General features: G+C 40.9%; 1 protein-coding gene across 1 annotated transcript; it reads left to right on the top strand.

Moving 5' to 3' along the window:
• The first annotated feature begins 2,174 nt into the window (after positions 1-2,174).
• LOC104232807 (F-box/FBD/LRR-repeat protein At1g13570-like) lies at positions 2,175-9,702 on the top strand. Its single transcript, XM_070147313.1, has 6 exons — positions 2,175-2,335; positions 5,047-5,077; positions 8,051-8,525; positions 8,793-8,887; positions 8,983-9,144; positions 9,231-9,702. The coding sequence occupies exons 1-6, from the start codon at positions 2,175-2,177 to the stop codon at positions 9,516-9,518; spliced, it is 1,212 nt and encodes a 403-aa protein (XP_070003414.1). The 3' UTR covers positions 9,519-9,702.
• Positions 9,703-12,196: the final 2,494 nt, after the last annotated feature.

The raw sequence follows: 12,196 nt of genomic DNA, 5'->3' as shown, positions 1-12,196 counted from the left end.
TAAATAACATGACATGCTTGCGGACTTCATGCCCAGATCCAAACACGCTGTCTAACTGCGAAATAATGAACCAAGAACCGGAATATGATGAAGAAGAGGCTTTTAAGGAAATAAATCGAGAATTGGAACAATTTGAGAATAAACCTAAGCCAAACTTAAATGAAACCGAGCCGGTTAATTTGGGTAGCTTTGAAGAAGTCAAAAAAACCAAGATAAGCATTCATACAGATGAAAGAACCAGGGATGCATTGATCCAACTTTTGTTTGAATTCAAAGATGTGTTTGCTTGGTCATACGATGACATGCCAGGATTAAGTGTCGATTTAGTGGTCCATAAGTTAGGAGTTACAATATTGATGCAGGGCTTTACCTGCTAGTCTTACCATACCAGTCATCTTTTTCGTATGTCGTATTCTGTATTTCATATTTATTGTATTGCTATTATTGTATTGCTGTTATTTTATTATGCATTTTTATAGTACTAATATATCGGTTTCGGTTGCTTTTTGAGTCGAGGGTCTCCTGGAAACAGCCTCTCTACCCTTCGGGGTAGGGGTAAGGTCTGCGTACATATTACCCTCCCCAGACCCCACGTGTGGGATTATACTGGGTTGTTGTTGTTGTTGTTGTTAGTGGTCCATAAGTTGCCAAACTACCCCGATTATTCCCTTATCCAGCAAAAACAGAGGAAGTTCAAAATTGATATCAGTGACAAGATTAGAAGAGGTCACAAAACAGTTAAAGGCGGGAGTGATCCGAGTGGTCTGATACACCACATGGCTGGCTAATATAGTTCCTGTGCCAAAGAAAGATGGGAAAATCCGGGTGTGCGTTGACTACTGAGATCTGAACAAAGCAAGCCCCAAGGACAATTTCCCTTTGCCAAACATCCACATCCTTGTTGATAACTGCGCCAAACATGAAATACAGTCTTTTGTGGATTGTTACGCAGGATACCACCAGGTGTTGATGGATGAAGAAGATGCAGAAAAAATAGTTTTTACCACACCTTGGGGCACTTACTGTTATAGAGTCATGCCATTTTGTCTGAAAAATGCCGGGGCAACCTACATGAGGGCCATGACTGCCATTTTTTATGATATGATGCACCAAGAGATAGAGGTGTATGTGGACGATGTAATCATCAAATCCAAAACCCAGGACGACCACGTTCGGGACTTGAAAAAATTCTTTGAGCGGCTGCGCAAATATGATTTGAAGCTGAACCCAGCCAAATGTGCATTTGGGGTACATCCGGCAAACTTTTGGGATTCATAGTCAGTCGGAGAGGCATCGAGTTATATCCAACAAAGATAAAGTCTATTCGGGATTTGCCTCCTCCAAGAACCAAGAAAGATGTTATGAGTTTGTTGGGAAGATTGAATTACATCAGTCGTTTCATTGCTCAGTTGACCTCCACGTGTGAACCCATATTTAAGTTGTTAAAGAAAGATGCGGCAATCAAATGGATAGTTGAATGTCAAGAAGCTTTTGATAAAATCAAGGAATATCTGTCAAATCCGCCAGTCTTGGTCCCACCTGAGCCAGGAAGGCCTCTGTTCTTGCACCTGACCGTCTTAGAAAATTCTTTTGGCTGTGTCCTCGGGCAACATGATGTGACCATAAAGAAGGAGCAGGCCATTTACTATCTGAGCAAGAAGTTTACTAGTTATGAAGCCAAGTACACTTTATTAGAAAGAACTTGTTGTGCTTTGACATGGGTCGCTCAGAAGCTGAGGCATTATTTGCAAGCTTACACCACCTACCTCATAACCAGGTTGGATCCTTTAAAGTACATATTTCAGAAACCAATGCCCACTGGGAGATTAGCAAAGTGGCAGATCTTTCTTACGGAGTTTGACATAGTCTATGTTACTCGTACGACAATGAAAGCCCAGACATTAGCGGATCATTTGGCTGAGAACCCGATTGATGATGAGTACCAACCTTTGAGAAATTACTTCCCAGATGAAGAAGTAAATTCAGTTGAGGCAATATCTGAAGACACTCATGCTTGGAAAATGTTCTTTGATGGGGCGGTAAACGCAAAAGGTGTTGGAATTGGGGCAATTTTGATCTCACCCACTGGTCAGCACTATCCAGCCACAGCTCGGCTTCGGTTCTTCTGTACAAACAACACCGCCGAGTATGAAGCTTGAATTATGGGTATAAACATGGCAATCGACCAAAATGTCGAAGAGTTGTTGATCATGGGAGACTCAGATCTGATTATCCGGCAAGCCCAAGGAGAATGGGAAACCCGAGATGTTAAGCTTATCCCTTACAAGAAGCATGTGGAAGACCTTGGCAAGCGATTCAAGTCAATCGAGTTCAGGTACATTCCTCGTTGTCATAACGAATTAGCCGACACACTTGTTACTTTGGCCTCAATGCTGCTGTATCCAGGCAATACTCACATAGATCCCTTGGAAATTCAAATCCGGGAAAGGCATGGTTATTGTAATACAATTGAAGCAGCACAAAATACCCAACCATGGTACCATGACATCAAAATGTTTCTGAAAACTCAAGAATACCCCGAGCAAGCCAGTGGAGACCAAAAGAGAACCATTAGACGGCACGCGAGTGGTTTCTTTTTGAATGGGGATGTCTTGTACAAGAGAACTCCGGACCTCAATTTGTTAAGATGTGTTGACGCAGAAGAGGATGGAAGAATCATGCATGAGGTACATGCGGGAGTATGCGGGCCCCACATGAATGGGTATGTTTTAGCAAAGAAAATCCTTCGAGTGGGTTATTACTGGATGTCCATGGAAAAGGACTGTTTTAGTTTCGTTCGGAAGTGTCATCAGTGTCAGGTGCACAGTGACTTGATTCATGCACCTCCCACAGAACTGCATCCCATGTCTGCACCTTGGCCATTTGTTGCCTGGGGCATGGACGTCATTGGGCCAATCGAGCCAAAAGCCTCAAATGGACACAGATTCATACTAGTTGCCATTGACTACTTTACAAAATGGGTTGAAGCAATCACTCTCAAGTCTGTCACCAAGAAAGCTGTGGTAGATTTCGTGCACTCCAATCTTATCTGCCGTTTTGGCATTCCTGCAACTATTATCACAGACAATGCTGCAAACTTGAATAGTCATTTGATGGGGGAGATATGTGAGAAATTCAAGATAATGCACCGGAACTCTACTCCTTATCGGCCTAAAGGCAATGGTGCCGTTGAAGCAGCAAACAAAAGCATCAAAAAGATTTTGAGAAAGATGATTCAAAGTTCCAGGCAGTGGCATGAAAAGTTGTCGTTTGCATTTTTGGGATATCGCACTACTGTGCGCACATCAATTGGAGCCACCCAGTATCTTTTGGTTTATGGCACGGAAGCCGTAATACCCGCCGAGGTTGAAATCCCCTCTCTCCGAATCATTGTTGAAGCCGAAATTGAAGACATTGAGTGGGTTAAAACCCGTCTGGAACAATTAACCTTGATCGATGAAAAGCGAATGACTGCGGTCTGCCACGGGCAGTTGTACCAACAAAGAATGTCTCGTGCCTATAACAAGAAAGTGCGGCCTAGAAGTTTTGAAGTGGGGCAACTCGTTTTAAGGCGTATTCTTCCCCATCACCAGGAAGCAAAAGGAAAATTTGCTCCTAATTGGAAGGGCCCATATGTCATCAGAAAGATATTGCCGAGAGGAGCATTGTATCTGGGCGATATCGAAGAAAATGATCCTGAAGCAGCTGTAAATGCGGATGCAGTCAAAAGGTACTATGTTTAGTCTTTCTGTAACAACAACATTGTCCGATTGGGAGGACGAAGGCTTTTATTCTCGCTACCCAAATACTATCTACCCTTTGCAAACCCATTTGTGCCGGTTACTCTTCTTTGATTGCCCTCTTTGGAACTTGAAAGTGTTATTGAAAAAAAAGAAATGAAAAAAAAGAAGAAGATGTTTTCCTAAACTACGTTCAATTTGATTCCGAAAGGATACGTAGGCAGCCTCTCTATGGGGTTCAGTCACACCAAAATAAAAATCCAAATTCCCTCAAAAGTGAAACTGGGGCAGATGTTGTAATGGTCCTACGATAATCCCGCTTGAATGGTTCCAAAGTTGTAATTCGATCCAAATCATTTTTACCCAAATCCTTTCAAGTCCTTCCGATCAATCAGTGAGAATGTTCAAGGATCAGAGAATACAACTACTTGGATCCGATGCAATAAAAATGAGAGAAATAAAATAAGAGAGTCTTATTGGTGAAAACCCACACGGGCACCATAAGGTGGCGGTGAGCAGAAAAATTGAAAATGAGAGGGCCTGGTTAGTGAAAACTCGTAAAGAGTACTATCAAGCGACGGTGAGAAGAGAAATGAGAGAGGTCGATTGGCGAAAACTTGCAAAGGGCGTCGTCGATAGAAAAGAAGACACCCCACCACTGAAAGAGTCCTGACCAGGTTTCTCGATTTGGAGATGTGGTTCACAATAAGTTGGATAGTTGTGCATATCGGGTATCCAGTCCAAGAAGCATGTCATGTCTATTGAAGTCTGCATGCACCCCAGATAAGTCTTTCTTTCCCCCAAAAGGGATGTTTCTCCTTAAATTCATTTTTTCTTGTCCTTTCTTTACTTTTCCTTGAATCCCTTTCGGTCTAACTCTGTTCCGAAACTAATACAAAGAAAAGGTGGCAAGATTGGTTTTACAAGGTTTTGTTTAATAAAAGCCAAGTCCAAAGAAAAGTACCCAGCCTCATTGGGTGCATCAAGTCGATCCCAACTGGCCATGATAGCCGATGCTCTGAAATCAGAATTATTGAAAATGAAAAGAAATCCAAAGTCAAAAGCCCCTAGAAGCAGATTAAAATGAAAGGGCCAAAGCCCTATACGGGTGAGCCGTCATGATAAATTTTGAAAAGTTGAGTTCCTCGGTTTTAGGAGAGAGACCAATCTTTAAGAAAAACCAGCAAGCGGCATAGGTTCTCACCAAAAGAGTTGGGCCGAGATCAAGTGATCAAAAATAATGAAGGCTACAAAATCAACCACCGTTTCAAACTAACAATTGTTCTTTGTTTGGAAATTGAAACAGGTGCAATCCAAAGCAACAGTGCAAGAAGCAGGTGTAACCAAAATGGAAAAAGAAATGTGCAAGCGCTAGAAATAGCTTAGCAACAATAATCAACCCAAAAGGGAAGTCTCCTCCAAATTCTTTCCTGCATTTTTTTACTAAAAAATGAATTGAAAGAAAATAGATAAGAAGAAAATAAAAAAAAAGGTAGTTTAGAAGCCCCAAAATCAATCTTTTACCTTTTTGCCAACATTAGGGCTCCAATCCCTGAGTTGAGATTTAAGACATAGGGCCTTCGTTCCCTAGTCGCATTTTGCCAATATTAGGGCTCCAATCCCTGAGTTGAGATTTTTAGACTTAGGGCCTCCATTCCCTAGTCGCATTTTGCCAACATTAGGGCTTCAATCCCGAGTTGAGATTTTTAGACATAGGGCCTCCATTCCCTAGTCGCCTTTTTGCCGACATTAGGGCTCCAATCCCTAAGTTGAGATTTTTAGACATAGGGCCTCCATTACCTAGTCGCCTTTTGTCAACATTAGGGCTCCAGTCCCTGAGTTGAGATTTTTAGACATAGGGCCTCCATTCCCTAGTCGCCTTTTGCCAACTTTAGGGCTCCAATCCCTAGTTGAGATTTTAGACATAGGGCCTCCATTCCCTAGCCGCCTTTCTTTTCCAACATTAGGGCTCCAATTCCTGAGTTGAGATTTTTAGACATAGGGCCTCCATTCTCTAGTTGCCTTTTTGCCAACATAGGGTATCCACTCCCCAGTCGAGGTTATTTTAGATATAGGGCTTCATTCCCTAATCTCTAAAATAACCTCGACTAGGGAGTGAATACCCTATGTTGGCAAAAAGGCAACTAGGGAATGGAGGCCCTATGTCTAAAAATCTCAACTCAGGGATTAGAGCCCTAATGTTGGAAAAGAAAGGCGACTAGGGAATGGAGGCCCTATGTCTAAAATCTCAACTAGGGATTGGAGCCCTAAAGTTGACAAAAGACGACTAGGGAATAGAGGCCCTATGTCTAAAAATCTCAATTCAGGGATTGAAGCTCTAATGTTGACAAAAGGCGACTAGGGAATGGAGGCCCTATGTCTAAAAATCTCAACTTAGGGATTGGAGCCCTAATGTCGGCAAAAGGGCGACTAGGGAATGGAGGCCCTATGTCTAAAAATCTCAACTTAGAGATTGGAGCCCTAATGTTGGCAAAAATTGCGACTAGGGAATGGAGGCCCTATGTCTAAAAATCTCAACTCAGGGATTGGAGCCCTAATGTTGGTAAAAGACGACTAGGGAATGGAGACCCTATGTCTAAAAATCTCAACTCAGGGATTGAAGCCCTAATGTTGGCAATAAAAACGACTAGGGAATGGAGGCCCTATGTCTAAAATCTCAACTTAGGGATTGGAGCCTTAACGTTGGCAAAAGGCGACTAGGTGATGGAGTCCCTATGTCTAAAAAATCTCAACTTAGGGATTGGAGCCCTAATGTTGGCAAAAGGCGACTAGGGAATGGAGGCCCTATGTCTAAAAAATCTCAACTGAGGGATTGGAGCCCTAATGCTGGCAATAAAGACGACTAGGGAATGGAGACCCTATGTCTAAAATCTCAACTTAGGGATTGGGGCCCTAATGTTGGCAAAAGGCAACTAGAGAATGGAGGCCCTATGTCTAAAAATATCAACTCAGGGATTGGAGCCCTAATGTTGGCAAAATGCGACTAGGGAACAGAGGCCCTATGTCTAAAAATCTCAATTCAGGGATTGGAGCCCTAATGCTGGCAAAATGCGACCAGGGAACGAAGGCCTTATGTCTAAAAATCTCAACTCAGGGATTGGAGCCCTAATGTTGGCAAAATGCGACTAGGGAACGAAGGCCCTATGTCTAAAAATCTCAACTCAGGGATTGAAGCCCTAATGTTGGCAAAATGCGACTAGGGAACGGAGGCCCTATGTCTAAAAATCTCAACTCAGGGATTGGAGCCCTAATATTCCCTTTTGGATGATATTATCCTCTCTTTTTTGTACTCATTTTAGAATGTTGGTTTCTCGGGTATGTGTGTTCACAACATTCAATAGTAGTTGCAATTGTTGTATGCTAGCTGAAGTTATATAGTAAAGCTACTAATTTGATGTTTTGATCTAGCAAACACTGCTTCTTATGCTTATTTATGAGTTAAAAACTGACCAAATTTTGTATATTAGTACTATTTTTTCCCCCTCATTTTTGTTAGTAATGATGGTTGATAAAAGTTGATTATGGGTTTCTATACATTTGAAATTTTCCTTTGAACCTTCAAAATGTATTCTATGAAATGGAAGCTGTTTTTGCTGTAGAAAAAAAAAAGGCAATTCAGCGCGCTGAACTCCGCCGGTGTCCAGGGAAGGGCCAGACCATAGACCATAAGGGAGTCTGGTCCGTTTGAATTTAGGCACAGCCCACCCGTCTGCTGCTAGGTCCGGAAATGGCACCGGGCGAGGGCGCCACTATACACCTTAATGAATTGAATGGTCGTTCGCCCTTCGTTTGATTCTGACAGCCGGCATAGTTCAGAGCCGACGAGGGGTGCTAACCCAGCCACCCAACCCAGCAGGTCAGGGCGGGCTGGCCATAGGTTCGAATCCTGTCACCTTTCTTGTGGATCATCCTGTGGTTACCGGATGTCTATTGTAAGCAACCTTACCCTATATTTCTGCAAGGCTGTTTTCCCGACTCAAACTCATGACCTCCTGGTCTCATGATAGCAAGTTTAAGAGTTACGCCAAGGCTCCTTGTTCTTGTTGTAGGAAAACAATTAATGAATACTAAGCGATGTTACATGGTTTTTTTTATTGGTCCACATGCACGCCGTCATGGTACCCATGCAAGTTGGAATATCGGTATAGTACAGATAATAAAAGGACATAATTGACTAATTTCAACTAGAATGCACCTTTATTTCTTATGTTGATTTGACCGTGTGTATAGCCGTTCTATCCAAGTAGTTTGGGTATTCCTTACTTGGTATAATTGCTTATTTTCTGCAGGTTCTTGGCGATTATTGTTATATGATGCCTCCTAAGAGAAGAAAGTATTGTCGAAGCTTACCTCCTGACGTCCTTAGCGACCTTGCTGATAATGTAATCGATGTCATTCTGATGTGTTTGCCTTGTAAAGATTCTGTGAGGACTAGCATCTTATCGAAGAAATGGAGGTATCACTGGTGTAGACTTACAAAGTTGACGCTTGATTCATCTCTGTGGGTAACAAAAAAAGATCTACTAAACCCTACCGTCAAATTTACAAAGATTATCTACCAGCTTTTGTCCCTTCATGAAGGACCCATTACTAAGTTTACCCTTAACATTGGTTTTCTAGAAAATTGTCCTGACATTGGGAACTTCATCTCTTTCCTCTCTAGGAAAGACATTCAACATCTTGTTCTTGACCTTTCGTGGAAAAAGCTATACAAATTGCCTTCTTCACTTTTCACTTGTTCGCAACTGAGGCATCTAACTCTTCGTAACTGTTTAATGCATCCTCCATCGGCCTTTCAATGATTTGCTATGTTAACCAGCCTGGAACTATGTAATGTCAAAATTTCTTCTGTATTGCTCGAAAGTTTAATATCTCATTGTCCGGTGCTTAAGAGGTTGATTCTCAATATCCCAGAAATTTTAAGCATTATTGAAATTAATGCCCCGATGTTGAGATCGTTTAATTTCAGAGGCGATATAAGTTTTATCTGCTTAAAGAATGTCTCTCTTCTGGTAAAAGTATCTCTGGCAGGTGACGATATGAGGGCAGAGAATCTTGATTTTGCTAAGGTTTTCGAGTCTTGTTCTGCTCTCGAGCATCTCCGCTTGGACTTCTTTAATACCATGGTAGGTCTTACTTCATGACTTCATTGTTATGCACTTTAGCATATTGAACTTCTTTTGGGCCGACTCATCTTGAATTTTGGTTATTTTTTTCGTAGTTCTATGATCATTACGATGAAGCGCCAACAAGGCTTCCCTTTGTTCTTAACAGCGTCAAACAATTTTACCTGCCTCATATTATGCTGATAGATTCATATGAGCTCTCATTTGCTCTTTTCTTGATAAGAAGCTTCCCATGTTTAGAATATCTCGAAATACAGGTTCTTTCTTTCTTATTTAGTGACTATTTTTCCTATTTCTTAGATCCTCAATAATCTGATAGTTGACTTGTTGTTATCTTTTTTAGGTTTACAATGAAGAAGATAGTGGTACTGAGGAATCCCTTGAACTCAAACATTTGTCAAAAGTGACATTTAATCACCTAAGGGAAGTTAAGATAGAACTCTGTACACGAAGAACGTCTGAGATGCAGCTTATCAAGCTTTTGTTAGCCAATTCCCCAGTGTTGGTGAGAACGCTAATCGATCGAAAATTTCTAGATGATGAACCTCTTGACACAAGATTACAAGTTTTCGCTGAGATATCAAAATTTTCACATGCATCACCTAAAGCAGAAGTAGTCTATTTAGATTAAATATAGTGGGATCTTGAGCTTAGAAATTAACGTTGAAAAGAGAAACAAATGTTGATGTAGCGGTAGAACAGTGTTTTCCCTTGCTGTATCTGTTTCAGAACATGGCATTGCTGGATGGATGTTTCAATTAGTTTGTGCTGTAATAACACTGTCATTACATGTTAAGGATTTTTCACTTTTACAACCTCATGCAAAAATGTAAGGATAAGGTTGCGATCAATAGACCTTTGTGGTCCAGCCCTTCCCCAACCCGGTGCATAGGAAGAGTTTAGTGCACCGGACTGCCTTTTTAGTGCCTGCTTATGAATGATTTATGGAGTGTGACATACACATGAAGCGACACTGGTGGTTTATTTCAATATTATGTTGTGGGTCTCAGTCTGTCAATTCTCTACCTGTAATACCTTGTATATGGTGAGGTGAGCTTGAAGCACTTCTTTTTGGCTATGCCTAAAATTTGGATGGACGTTTTTTTTTTTTTTTGGTTTCCCATTCGACAAGAGGGGTTACTCTGATGGTAAGCAATCTCCACTTCCAACCAAGAGGTTGTGAGTTCGAGTCTCCCCAAGAGCAAGATGGGAAGTTCTTGGAGGGAAGGACGAGTTTCTATTTAGAAACAACCTCTTTATCGAGGGTAGGGGTAAGGAATGAGTTATTCAAATGTGACTTAATACACATGAATTTTTTTTTTATTTAAAAAAAAAAAAGGAAAGATCGTCATATGAAAGAAAGCAAGACTGCCTGACAATACTACTGTTATCAACACTCTAGACTGTCAAGGGTCATGTCTTTGGCCAGCTGAAGTTGCGTCATGATTTGCCTAATCACTTCTCCCCACATCTTCTTTGACCTACCTCTACCTCTCCGTAGACCCTCCAATGTCAACCTCTTACACCTCCAATATATAATGAATGTATATTATAAAACCAAGTCTTCTGGCATGTTTAAAGGAGAATCCTAGTGGGCAATGACATTAGAATCAGTGAATAAGAACAACGTTACTTTGGCTTGAAAACAACAAAGCTCCATAAAATAGAAGATTAAATGAATAATATAATCATATTATAATCTATATTATAATCAGTTGCCTGCTCCACAACATAATATTCAAGTAAACCACCACAGCATCAATTCATGTGTATGTCGCATTCCATAAATCATTCATTTGCAGACGACCAAATGTAAACATTCTTAACATGTAATGACAATGTTATTACAGAACAAACCAACTAAAAATATCCACAAGCAAGCTCATGGTCCCAAATAGATATTTACTCGTCTCTGTCTAAAAACGGCAAGGCTAAACACACTGTTATAATACTAGATCGACATTTGTTATAACTTTTTATAGACTAGGTTCATATCCAAGGCACAGGAATACTACTCTCTACCAGGCAAAATACATCCATATACTACTGCATTCTCCTAACTCAATTCCATTTTCTTTCTAGCTGACATACAATTTCAGCTTTATGCGATGCCCGCTGAAATGTTGATAACTATGCAAGTATCTCAGCTCCTTTTTCTTTGCAAGGTTCATATCAAGCTTTGTGCCTGTTATTCCTTCAATTTCAACAGTCCTGACGTGATTCAATGTCACATCTGAGAAGCCTGCAGAAACTTCTTCAACTTCATCATCCGATTCATCCACAGATACCTAAGAAATATTAAGAAGATTGAAGACAAATGAGTATGAAAATAAGGAAGTCAGCCATTACAAATACCACATACAAAAGAAAAAAAGGGCAGCTCGGCTCCCGCTATATGGGGTCAGGGGAAAGGCTAGACCACAAGAGTCTATTGTACGCAACCTTACTACATTTCTGCAAGAGGCTGTTCCACGACTCAACTAGTGACCTCTTGGTCACGTGACAACAACTTCACTAGTTACAAAAGAAAAAGGGAAAGATCTTGTAAATATGGGGAGCTTCGCAGCAAGCAAAGAGCACAGGAAAGATCGTCTAGTCCATCCAGAGATACGCAAAGACGTTTAAGATAGTAAGAGCAACGGAAAGCCTTCTTGGTACTTCAGCAACCAAGAACTACAAATAAAATGAAAAATCAAGATGACTCAAATCCCAAAAGATGGTACATTCCATTAAAATGCATTACAATGAAGTTCAAAAGCAACACTTACCTGGACACTCCCATATTCCAAGCGGAGATGCTCAAGAGCATAATGTGACTGAAATTTTTTGTCAAGATCGCATTTTTCGGATTCCTCAAAAGAATCTCCATACAAAAGAGAGAGCTAAGCAAGATGAGGAACATGTTGAAGTTTGGCAAAATGCCAAAGTCCCACATCGGTTGGGAGTTAAGTTTGGGGGGATTTTCCCCCTATAAAAGAAGGCCTAATGTTTAGGATTGAAACACACTTCTCATTTGCCTTCTCATCTGTTTAAGGCATTTGTATCTTCTCTCTTTAGTATTATTTCACTTGTATTTTTGGAGTGGAATAAAATATTGGTTGTGTCCGAGGAGTAGGCAAAATTAGCCGAACCTCGTAAATTCTGGTGTTCCCTTTATTGTTGCTTTATTGTCTTATTTATTATTTGGTGGCTGTCATAATTTTTGGTATAGTAGTTGTGACTTATTCACACTATATACATTTGGCTTCCGCAACAATTGGTATCAGAGCCAAGGTACTGTCTAAGTATGCTCTGTGGTTGCAGCATAGT

This window comes from Nicotiana sylvestris, chromosome 5, assembly GCF_000393655.2.
Source record: "Nicotiana sylvestris chromosome 5, ASM39365v2, whole genome shotgun sequence".
NCBI classification, from domain to species: Eukaryota; Viridiplantae; Streptophyta; class Magnoliopsida; order Solanales; family Solanaceae; genus Nicotiana; species Nicotiana sylvestris.
Note: the sequence above shows the minus strand (reverse complement) of the source record. Positions and strands in the feature narration are given on the sequence as shown.

Bases quoted from the DNA above. Each gene is read 5' to 3' on its own strand.
- LOC104232807 (XM_070147313.1), top strand. From the start codon at position 2,175: ATGGCAATCGACCAAAATGTCGAAGAGTTGTTGATCATGGGAGACTCA. The intron at 8,526-8,792 runs GTAACTGTTTAA...TATCTCTGGCAG, and splicing joins ACTGAGGCATCTAACTCTTC to GTGACGATATGAGGGCAGAG. The intron at 8,888-8,982 runs GTAGGTCTTACT...TTTTTTTCGTAG, and splicing joins TGGACTTCTTTAATACCATG to TTCTATGATCATTACGATGA.